Below are 12,568 nucleotides of genomic sequence, written 5' to 3'. Positions count from 1 at the left end.
TATCTAGAGTATTTAAATTTTGATAGCTTACTAAAGGGATGTGGATGAGTGTGTCGATTACACACTCATGAATTAATGAATCTATTCGATTTTATTCTCATAAAAATTGCAATCGACAGTTGCAATTTATAGACGACGCAAATTAGGCGCACAGTAGACTTCAAGTTGCGGAGAATTGACCATGATTACCTACCTACCTAGCTACATATTGTATAAATTGTATGGATTTGGAATTTTATATAAATTCTATGCTATGAATGAATAAAAAATATTAATGCCATAATAACAGCCTTGTCACAATATTGATCCACCTCACGCATATTTTCAATCGGTCTTTTTAGATAGAATACTTGCGGATCGACATATTTTGTCTGAAAGGGCTCTTAGGGTGAAATAAAACAAGGAATTGTAACTTAAAGTTACTTAAGACCCAATTCATTGCTTACTAAAGTAACTTCAAGATGTGTTACGCGGCAGAAACAGGTCGCACTATCAATATTGCGTTTGCAGAGGGGACTGTTAATGAACGCACCGTGCGATTTTTCTTTAAACTCTTTTGTGATGTAAACTTTGATTTGAAGAACGAACCACGTGGAAGACCGCCCACACACAATGAATTGAAAGAGATGGTGGAAGCCGATCCGAGCCAAACTACCCAGGAATCATACCATGATTTAACGTTATACCTTACCAACAATAAATCACACATTTGCGTCAAATTAATCAAATAAAAAAATTGAAAAATGGGTGTCTCATGATTTAACTGATCTGCAGAAAGAAACGCGTGTTGAATCTTGTGTTGTCTTATTCAATCGATACAGAAATGATCGTATTGGGTCGAGTTTGTTACTTGCGATGAAAAGTGGATTCTTTACGATAACCGTAAGCGAAAAATGCAATGCAATGCCCCCAGGTCAAACACCGCAACAATGTGCTAAAACAAAGCTTAAGAAATAAAAAGCTAATTGTAACGGTCTCATCATGGTTTAATTCACTATAGCTTTCTCCAATCTGGTCAAGCAATAACGGCAGATGTTTACTGTGACGAACTCTCAACAATGAGAGCAAAAAAAAAAATTAAATTTTTAAGTACCTACAGATCGGCAAAATCATACTATAACCCCTTAAGTTACCCAACTAACATTAGAGTAACTATTACTAACAACTAAGATTAGAAAAATAAAAATCGACCATAAATTCAACGACTGTGTTATAAATTTTCCATCAGGTCACGTGTTCTGACGTGAGTTTAACATTTTATACCCATCTATATGAACGTCATTGTACCCATCCCAAAAAAACTGCTCAACGCCGCCAAAGAAATTTTCACTTCAAAACTACACTGTCGTCAACAGCTAATGGGCTCTTACGAGGCGTCCACAAATTACGTGAGGTGTTTTTTTAAATTTTCTGTCCCTCCCTCCCCCCCTGGTGAGATGTCGTGAGAGTTTATTCAACCCACTCCCCTATGCCCCAATATCACGTGAGATATTTCAAAATGTGGGTTTCTTATATAAACGCGTTGGATTGTTATTGTAAAGATGTTTAAATCCGGATTCTCTTTCGTCGGAATTTTCAAAAATTTTGGTGTACTAGTAGAAATTTAATGTTCTAATTTATATCTTCTAATATATAAAAATCTCGTGTCGCGGTGTTTGTTATAAAACTGCTCCGAAACGGCTGAACCGATTTGTATGAAATTTTGGTAGGTCTGACAATCAGTTAATATTTTTTTAAAACCCCATTTTTTTACAACTGTTTTATATTAAATTATATAGCAAAACAACGTTTGCCGGGTCAGCTACGCGATGAACTCCGTAAACAATTAAATGTATAAAATATTTTGTCAATAGGTGCGTATTGACATTAGTGATCCTCCCTCCGGTTCCCCTTTCACACCCTCGTGCTCGTCCTATTGAGTCAGGTTTGATTCGTTAGGTCGTTATATTTTAAGGCGCTATAGTCCTAAACACTAACATTTTTGAAAATCTACATAAAATACTTCTACAAATACTACGGTTCCAATTTTTTGACATGTTTATCTTCATTTCTTTATCTAAATTATGGCAGTTTCGAAAACACGATTACGAAAAAAAGTCTCGATAGATTTATTTTTATAAAAATAGGCTTTTTCATTTGAATTGTTTTATTGTGTGTGAAATAAATAAATAAATAAATAAATTAATATTATCATAAAACTATGATAGCTATCTACAAAAAACTTATTTTATTCGATAGTTTATTAGTATTTATAATTTTTCCTCGTTGGTTTTATCAATACACTTTGTGAATTATTTTATATTAATTTTTTTCGTAATAAATCAAACGCGACGCCTTGGCTACATACTCGCTCATACCAGCACTCAGCAGTACGCCCGTGACCACTGTCAAGGACGGTACTGTGTTCATTTCTCTCGGGCCGAGGCCTTACGTTTATCGGGAAAGATGCCTGTATTAACGGAATGCCTTCAAATTATAGCAAGAGGTATTGCAAGTACCTCTGCACATGATTTTACAAATAGAGGAGAAATACCGTCACTTCCAGCCCCTTTGTTAATATTTAAATTACACATATATTTAATGTAATATAATTGTTTTTATTAAAATATTTAATAATTGTTAAGCTTGGTGAAAAAAAGTAAACCTTACACTCTGGTTACACACTTACTGATACTCTATATTCATCTCAATCTCTCACAGCCTGATTTTTTTTTAATTTGAAATTGAAAATAATGAAATTTTAACCGTTTTTAATAATCCTAATATTTTTTAAACGTATTTATAAATATACAGTTTACATGAAGCGTCTGTTTCTTTTTTTCAATACTTTTCAATGAGTATTTTTAATCAGGGACTTTTCAGAAGTTTCACTTCTACCGTGTGTGACTTGCACACACACACACATATTTTTTTAAACTATAAATAAGTATTAACTACATGAGTGTTTTACATAGTACACCTATATGAAATACTTATTATAAGATATAGGTTGGCAATCAGGAGTATACGTACCTGCACGATACAACGCTAGGAGTGAAGATGTTCTACTAACTCGCATACACGCGCTAAACCTGCACGATACAAAGCTATTGGGGAAGATGTTCTACGTATTCGCGGCCACGCGCTGAACCCTCGAGAACCTCGGACACGATACCCATATTGTTGAAATCATAATTTTGCGCGGCGGCCACCTTGGATTCCAAAAATGATCCCAAATTCGTTCTCTGCACCCTCGGATACGATGCACATATTGTTGAATCCTAATTTTGCGCGGCGGCCATCTTGGATTTCAAAAAAGATCCCAAATTCGTTCTCTGCACCCTCGAGAACCTCGGATACGATACCCATATTGTAGAAATCATAATTTTGCGCGGCGGCCATCTTGGATTTAAAAAATGATCCCAAATTCGTTTTGTGCAGCCTCGAGATACGATATCCATAACTTTGAAATCATAATTTTGCGCATAATATAACATTTCTCTCATACGTCGATAAAAAAGTTTCACTTCAAAAATGCATAAAAAATATCACAGTATTTCGTACTATTGGCAACTGTAAGTGTGTAAAAATATTACGCGGTCCTTCCGCAGTGGGGGTCGTTGACCCGCATCGCTCGTATCGTGTCTCAGCCATGCCCGTGTCTATCCGTACCTACTTATCTAATCTTATAGATATACGTTAGAGCGATTTACGCCTAGTGTTGGGAAAACCTCGCCTTAATGCTATCACTGCTTTGTTTTTGAAGTTTCCATTGTTACGTTTTGATTTTAATTGTTGTTTCTAGATCTCTAATTTCTGTTGGTCTATGTCGCTATAAATTATTACTGCCAGAAATATAAGTAGGTACTTTTTTTTACTACTTTCATTGATTTTTTCATCATCATAATACTAATAATCAGCATCACAACACAACACCTTTAGGTACTTACATCAATGTGTAATACTAATAATATCCTACACATGCTTGTTTTGCACACCGTAACAAAGCAACAATGTCACAGTCTTGTCACAGTAGACATGTGAATATGCATACGTACTACCAACCACCCGTCATTTAACATTCCGATCTGCAACGTCCAGATACCAGAGACAACTTCATACTGCTTGATACTGATAGTAGCAGTAGTCAATTGAGCAGATATATTCATTAAATTCTGCACTGACATGTCTTAAACAAGTTCAGCTACAAGCCTACAACAAGTATAAAACATAAGATATACCTACATGTAGACAACTAGTAGTTGACAAACAATTTCATCAGACAAGTTCCATAAAAATTTTGTCTACGACAAGTTTTATATTTTTGAATTTTGTAAGCATTGTATATAACTTGTATTTGTTTTATGAAACTTGTGAAATACATATATAATACCTTGCTGTAAACGAGGGCAAGGATTGTACAAGGTACCTATGACGAATGACGAGAACGTCATTGGGTAGGTACCTTGTACAATACCTACCTATCTATTATATATATGTACCTATCTATTCAACGCGTCAAATTGTTTTCTACATTTCAAATACTTACTTAAAAGTTTATTCGTATGACAAATGAACGTGAACATCAGACAAAGGTAAATTGATGGAAAGTGAGTGATTATTATTGAGTATATTATCTTTTTTTTTTATGAAAATAAGGGACAAGACGAGCAGGACGTTCAGCTGATGGTAATTGATACACCCTGCCCATTACAATGCAGTGCCGCTCAGCATTCTTGAAACCCCCAAAGATTCTGAGCGGCACTACAACTGCGCTCGTCACCTTGAGACAAGATGTTAAGTCTCATTTGCCCAGTAATTTCACTAGCTACGGCGCCCTTCAGACCGAAACACAGTAATGCTTACATATTACTGCTTCACGGCAGAAATAGGCGCCGTTGTGGTACCCATAATCTAGCCGGCATCCTATGCAAAGGAGACTCCCACTGGTTTATCTTCTGCATCTTTATCTTTTGAGGTATCTATTAAACTCTATACTTTACAAATATATACCATAATTTAAAAAAGGAAAAGACGAAATTTTATTAGAGCATTTTCGAGCAAAAGCCACGGTTGCGATTCCTACAGCTCCACCAAGTCGAGGAAAAACAAGCGGCATGGCCGTAACATCCTTTTCTCGAAGCAGTAGGCCATTTTCGACCAACTAAGTATAACCTCGTTGTAGATAAAGCTAGAAGCCTACAACTAAAGTACATTAAACAATCTAATTTAATATACCTAATATTACTTACCTAGATACATTGTGTTTTTAATTGTTTTTTTTTATAAGTAGCTTACCTAATGTTTTTGATGAAAAATTTTATACAGTACCTACAGTCCATAATTTCAGGCAGGATTAGTGGTATATGTAATAGGTATAAGGTGTGTCTGTTGATCTTGTGATAATTCGTGAAGAATCCCCAGAAAAGTAGGAATATACTCACCACATAAAAAAGGTAAATTCACTGTTAAAATATTATACAAAAGTTTAATATAGAAATCTTTAATAAAAGTTATATTGTTTATCGCGTTTTGGTTTATAATATAATAATAATAATTCCAGCCCGCTTCGCTGGGCGAATTTTAAAAGGAAATAAATTTTATTTTATTCTTCTTATTACAAATACAACAAAAAAATAAGTAGCTATAAACCATCTAGGATAAATTTCGCATTGAATGGTGATAGTTTCATGTCGATACGATCAGTGGTTTAGGCTTGAAAGAGCCTCAAACAAAGCATTATGTATATATAAAGATACTATGTATTTCTCATAACTGATTGAATATAATTTAAATAATTAAATGACTAATTAAATCATTTTTATAGATAAATAGAAGCTCCGAAGTTCGGCGTGGTTGCGAAAACATAAGATCTAGCCTTGCTCTTTTCAATGTTGAAATGTTTTACGTAATACTCGTCTATCAACATTTCCATATAGTCGTTTACTATGTTTTTGGGACATAACGCAACAACACATCCGCCCCAACCTGCTCCTGTCAATCTACAATGTACTCCCATCTTCACCGATAAATCTACAATGCGATCTAAATTATCGTGGGAGCATTCGTACAGGTTCCGCAAGCTATCATGGCTATTCGACATCAGCTTACCAAGAACAATAAGGGTGTTCTTCTTACTATCTCCATTAAGCATTCCGTTAGAATCAGCTGATTTCCCATTCATTACGCAATTCGCACATGTTCTTCGAAACTCTTCAACTCTTAGCGCTTCTCCGTATACATGGAGAGCTCTCTGTTTGAGCTTAAATTCGGTTAAATGTTTTGTATTTGGTGTTAAATATGTATTTTCTAATTCCTCCTCATTGATATTTAAAATTTTGCAAATTTCATCCTTTGCGTATTCAGTTTTGGGTAAATATTTGTTGACTAGCATAATCATTTCTTTCAAATCCTTATTGATGAGAGTTTGGGCTCTGCTTAGGGTTAATATTTTTTCATTTAATGCGAGACCTGATGATAAAACCAAAATCTTTGCCGCTAACCTGCATTCAATGACCCTCCTATTATAATCGTTAGTGGCGGCTTTATTGGCTTCTGCCAAACTGTGTGCTACAACAAATGCTGCATCTTCTGGCAACGCTACAGCAGTCGCCTTCAAGGGTTGCCAGGTTATATATTGGGCACAATACTTCTCTGCGAGGAATGCTATAGCCTGGTCCATCCCGCCACCTTGTGTTCCAATATATCTTTCGCTTTTCGCGCATAAATCTGCAATATCAGTTTTCTTCAACGAAACGTTTTGAGCGTGCAAAAATGCTAAACACGCAGCGCTGACTAGGGCGGAAGAACTGGATAATCCTGACGCTGGAGGAATGTTTCCATCTACTACAATCTGCAGACCATGTTTCATTTTATTATTTAGATACTCTAATGCGCCCTTAATTCCGCAAAGAACATAGTTATACCAAAATGGTTTACCATTACTATCAGGCTTTATATCTATATCATCAAAACTTTTAATTTCGAAGTCTATACTACTATATTTACAGTTCGAGTTGCGCAGATAAACTCTATGGTCGTTCGTTAATCCCACTGCTATCAGTATATCTTGCTCCAATGCCATGGGCAATACCGGGTAACCGCAGTAATCGATATGTTCACCAATTATATTAACACGGCCCGGAACTCGAACGACAAACGCAGGTTTAGAGTGAAACTCATCTTGAAAAATCTTATTTAAACATTCAATACGCTTACTATTAGGTATTTTAATGATTGGAACTTCTTCAGTATCACCATTTTCACTCATATTCTCAATTGTTTATAAACACAAGAAAGTACTGCACGTTATCACTATGTGTCACAGAATGCGTTGAGTTATTCAGTTGTTATCAGTAGTCAATCCAACCACAATAAGCGATTTAAATTTCACGACAATGTAAACTTTATGAGCACTTTAATCTCTTGTTACGAAATACGTGTAAAATAGTTTACGTGTATTTATTTATTCGTAATTTGTACGATTCCTTCACCATTTTAATTTCTTCGTGGATAATTCGTTATGAATATTAACGTCTTAAAAAGAAATGTAAACATAACCTTAAATTATTCTACAATGTTTTACAGTCAGGTTATGATGACGCGGAGGCAACAATGCGAATGGCCCGAATGCCATCCATAGCTGTTGAATAAATGGACAGCGTAAACATACCTACAACGGATACAGCTATAGGATCTATTATACTGTATGGTGTATAACTGTATGTACTCTCGACGCGTGTGTGACCTATATGATCACTGGTCAGTGGTCACGTTCATTTCTTATATTTGAAAGTACCTATTCACTTTTATTCTAAGCAAACAGCTTCACTGTAGATCGGATCATTTTTCAACGTCTTCAAGGTTGAAACTTAAAAATATAATTGAACGTAATACCTATCTATATTCTTTTATTAACGCGAGTGTTACACATTTAAATAAAATACTTTCCAAAGGATAATTGGAGGTTTATGAGCAAAAGTAAAAATTTTATTCAACCCGATATTAGAGCTTGCCTCCCTAGCAGTTCCCCTGAAAACGTGCTCTGAAAAGGTCACGAAACGTTGGGTTAAAGAAAATAAAAATAATTTTTTACGCAAAAACCTTATGTAAAAATACCTACAGTTTCAATTACTTACACGCGTTCCTTTGAAAAGTATTTTATTTAAATAATAATTGAACTTACTTAGGTACCTGTGTGCCTACCCGTTAATACCTATACATTGGTAGGTACATACCTACGTACCTACCTATACCTACATAGTCGTAAATTGAGAACGTATAATATATAAATTCGGAACTTAAGACAGCGTTGAAAGTAAACTTACTTACCTACCTACTTAATAATTTTTACTTTGAATGGCTAGCATTTTGTTATTTCTCTAAATATTCTAAGTAATCAATAAGTAGGCATTCTTCTATATAACAAAATACATACCTACCTTTTTCGCCACCATCTTTAAGCTGTTTTTATCGTTACAAACCGTACAAGTGCCACTTGTCATACAGGTCAAATACCTCAATGATAAATAAATATACTTTATCTAATACTTATCACTAATTACACCTTTATCGTAATGACTTATTAAACACTTATAAAACAAAATACAAATATTATGTAGGTTAGATATAACACAAGGATGTATGTTTATTGAAACACAATTGAATGCCCATATCCAATTACCTACTTAGGTACAACCATGTTACCTATATCTACGTATAAAAATATTATAATATTGCCTATTTCTAATTTTTTTTGTGCAGGTGGAGAAAACACCTTGGGTACGAATTAATGAAACACTGATTCAAAAAATATGAAATCAATCTATCAAATACAGGTTATGAGTGCATTTATTATGGTAATTCTTTATATCATAGATTTAGAATATATGTATTATATATACAGTCCCAAAGTTATGGGACATGAAGGGAAAGTACCTTAAATATCGAAGATATGTTATTTTACTGAAAGAAGACTTTATGTTATTTTTAAAAGTTAGTATTTCTGTATTCAAAGATTTTCTAAAAATTTCTTGCCTCGTCTGGGAATCGAACCGACTGAAATGTAAAAAAAACACCCCTACTTTTATAATGCCAATCGAAAGAATGGCCAAAAACTAATAACTCTTCTTAAGTAAGATAGTATTTTAAAAGAAAGGAATAACATCAAATTAATGTTTTCCTACTTGGATTGGTACGAATGGACCGATTAGATGGCCGGCCAGATTCCCGGACCTTACACCATTAGATTTCTTCTTTTGGGTATACGTGAAAGATATGCTATACAAAAAACGATACGAGAACGTGGGCGAGTTACAAACAGAATTGTGCCATATCATATCGAGTATTCACCATAAAATAATAAGAAAATCAACAGGCAGCGGACTCATTAAAAGATTGGTGATTTGCGTAAGACAAGAGGGATCACATTTTGAGCATTTAATTAATTAATTTACAAAAGAATACCCACTTTATTGACTACTTTCTTTTAAAATACTATGTTACTCAAGATGAGTTATTAGTTTTTAGCCATTCTTTCGATTGGCATCATAAGAGCAGGGGTGTTTTTTTTTTACATTTAAGTCGGCTCGATTCCCAGACGAGGCAAGTAATTTTTAGAAAATCTTTGAATGCAGAATTACTAACTTTTAAAAATAAAATAAAGTCTTCTTTCAGTAAAATAGCCTATCTTCGATATTTAAGGTACTTTCCCTTCATGTCCCATAACTTTGAGACACCCTGTATACAGGGTACATTTCATAAAATAAAATATATTTTATGAAATAAAATATATTTTATGAAATGAAATGCCTCTCTTTATTTACGGTATGTGTGGATTGATGCATCTACTATACTTAATAACTCTTTATTAGTATTAATTTTCTTTATTTTCTTTTTTTGACTTACTAGTATTTAGTACAAACAAATTGTGCTAAAGAGAAGAACATCTGTTACGGTGATACAGCAAGATTGATAATGAAAGCGAATCTATGTTACTCGCACACACTGACAGATCAAAATTAGTCACGCATTGAAAATAACAATAGTGTGTTAAGTATTTTATTATTTTAATTGTAGGTACACTTTTGTTTTATATTTTATATCTTATCCTAAAATTTTACTCGTATTTGTATCTTATTTGTAATTGTATTTTGTAATATGGACTTGCTCTTAAATAAATGACTATAAGTAGTTAATAAGTATATAATAGTATTATAATATTTGGCAGTTAGGTCGTCTATAAGTTATTATATTCTAATTCTATAATTTATAATAATTATGTATCGACCTAACTTCACATATAAGACGGCGACACACAGACGACTTGACATATAACTACTATGAAATTGCAGTGATCAGTTATTAGATATATTAATATCATCCTCTCCATCTGGATGTATGGCGTTCTTCCACAGTGCTGTTTTCAAGGAACTTTCTTGTATGTATCTACCACAAAGGCGTGGAATGAGCTTCCTTGTAGTGCATGAGAATGTTGGCGTCGCTGATCACATAACAACAGGTGACATTTACGCTCCTTTGTCGTCCAAAAAAAAATATTATGTGCTTAGATCAAAATTATATTATTTATGAGATTTCCACCCTGTATTGACTCATCACGATGTATTTGGAACAACAAGGCATAGAGATTTGAAATGTGGTAGGAATATTCCTTTCGCCGAGTAGAGGTCAGCTAAGAACGGATTTTATGAAATTTCACCCACAAGAGTTTTATTAATATGAACAGAACAAAATCTGTCTGGTGAGCTACTATGCATATGTATACCTACATAACTATGTATAGGTATAATTACACAATTTAAAAGTTACAAAGACAAATTAAAATGCTGCAATATGAAATCCTTAGAACTGCGAAGACGTATTTATAACCCAATAGGTCTCTATGACGCTTAAGTAAATCCCAATTCAGCATCTTGGGCTCCCCTACTATTATAGTAGTACTTTAGCTGTTGTAGCCCAGCATTAGTTTAGTTGTAGTATTTATAATAAGAATCACAACTAAATTACTGGTCAATGTAATTTTTTTTTATGGAATAGGAGGACAAACTAGCGTACGGGTCACCTGGTGTTAAGTGATCACCGCCGCCCACATTCTCTTGCAACACCAGAGGAATCACAAGAGCGTTGCCGGCCTTTAAGGAAGGTGTACGCGCTTTTTTTTGAAGGTACCCATGTCGTATCGTCCCGGAAACTCCGCGCAAGGAAGCTCATTCCACAGCGTTGTAGTACGCGGAAGAAAGCTCCTTGAAAACCGCACTGTGGAGGACCGCCACACATCCAGATGGTGGGGATGATAGGTGTGCGAACGTGGAATTCGGCGGCAGGAATCAGGTGAAACAGCTTTATGGAACACTCCCCGTGATAAATGCGGTACAAGACACACAATGAAGCGACGTCTCTACGCAACGCCAAGTGATCCAGCCGTTCGCAGAGCACTGGGTCCCCGACAATTCGAGCTGCTCTGCGTTGCACGCGGTCAAATGGATCGAGCTGATACTGCTCGATGACAGCAATACTCCATGTGTGGCCGGACCTGCGCTTTGTAGAGCGCTAGAATGTGGGCCGGCTTGAAGTATTGCCGTGCTCTATTGATGACGCCCAGCATCTTCGAAGCCAATTTGGCTTTGCCCTCCTGATGGCCACGAAATTGGCAATCGCTCGGGATTTCGAGACCCAGTATTCCGATACTAGGCGAGGCTTTAAGGGAAGTGTTGTCGAAGAGCTGTGATACGAGAAATGAGGTTTTTTTAATGGTAAACGCGCAAACTTGAGTCTTCTGGGGGTTAAATTGGACAAGGTTCAATTTACCCCATTCCGCGACCTTCTCGAGAGAGGACTCGATAGAAGACACAAGTTTCTCCCGGCACTGGTCGACGATTTCCCGAGAGAGACCTGCATGGCCCGTGTATACGACATCACCAGTGCTGTCGTCTACATAGCAATGTATTTTGGAGGTGTCGAACATATCATTGATATGCAGAAGAAACAGCGTGGGAGATAGCACACAGCCTTGGGGCACTCCAGCATTCACGGCTTCGGGTTCGAGCAATATCCATCGACAACGACGTGTACGCTGCGCCCAGTGAGGAAGCTGGAGGTCCACTTGCACAAGCTCTCGGGAAGCCCAAATGATGAAAGTTTTGAGAGGAGCGCCTTGTGCCATACACGATCAAAGGCCTTCGCTATATCCAGGCTAACTGCCTGTGCGTAATAGACTGTGAGTTATCTTAATATATTTCTTTTGTGCGTCTGTTGTAACTAAACTCCTCGTAAACGGCTGGATTTTAATGAAACTTTCTGTGTGTTTTCGGGTGGATTCGAGAATGGTTTAGATTCACAATTGAACTACCTCCTAAACGGCTGGACCGATTTTGATGATTTTCTGTGTGTTCCAGTGAATTTGAGATTGGTTTAGATTCTCAATTCCGTCCATATAATATAATTCTCCTGCTCTTGTGTATGTTAGTGAACTCCTCCTAACGGCTGGACCGATTTTTCAAATTTAACATGTGTGTACATGACAACGTCAGTCGGGTTCACTAGTTTTTCTATAAGATTTGATTGTATTTTG

At 35.7% G+C, this 12,568-nt stretch overlaps 2 protein-coding genes across 2 annotated transcripts in view; both read right to left on the bottom strand.

The window, feature by feature from the left end:
* LOC126976405 (zinc finger protein OZF-like) overlaps positions 1-12,568 on the bottom strand; it is a 132,895-nt gene that overhangs the window by 89,995 nt on the left and 30,332 nt on the right. The gene's annotated exons all lie outside the window — the stretch shown is intronic.
* Positions 5,467-7,610, bottom strand: LOC126976398 (N-acetylgalactosamine kinase). Its single transcript, XM_050824709.1, has one exon. It carries the CDS (start codon positions 7,247-7,249, stop codon positions 5,801-5,803), a length of 1,449 nt encoding a protein of 482 aa, XP_050680666.1. The 5' UTR covers positions 7,250-7,610; the 3' UTR covers positions 5,467-5,800.

The sequence above is a fragment of the Leptidea sinapis genome, chromosome 40 (assembly GCF_905404315.1).
Source record: "Leptidea sinapis chromosome 40, ilLepSina1.1, whole genome shotgun sequence".
NCBI lineage: Eukaryota > Metazoa > Arthropoda > Insecta > Lepidoptera > Pieridae > Leptidea > Leptidea sinapis.
The sequence above is the reverse complement of the archived record's forward strand: the minus strand, read 5'-3'. Positions and strand labels throughout refer to the sequence as shown.

Coding starts and splice junctions, on each gene's coding strand:
- LOC126976398 (XM_050824709.1), bottom strand. CDS start 7,249: ATGAGTGAAAATGGTGATACTGAAGAAGTTCCAATCATTAAAATACCT.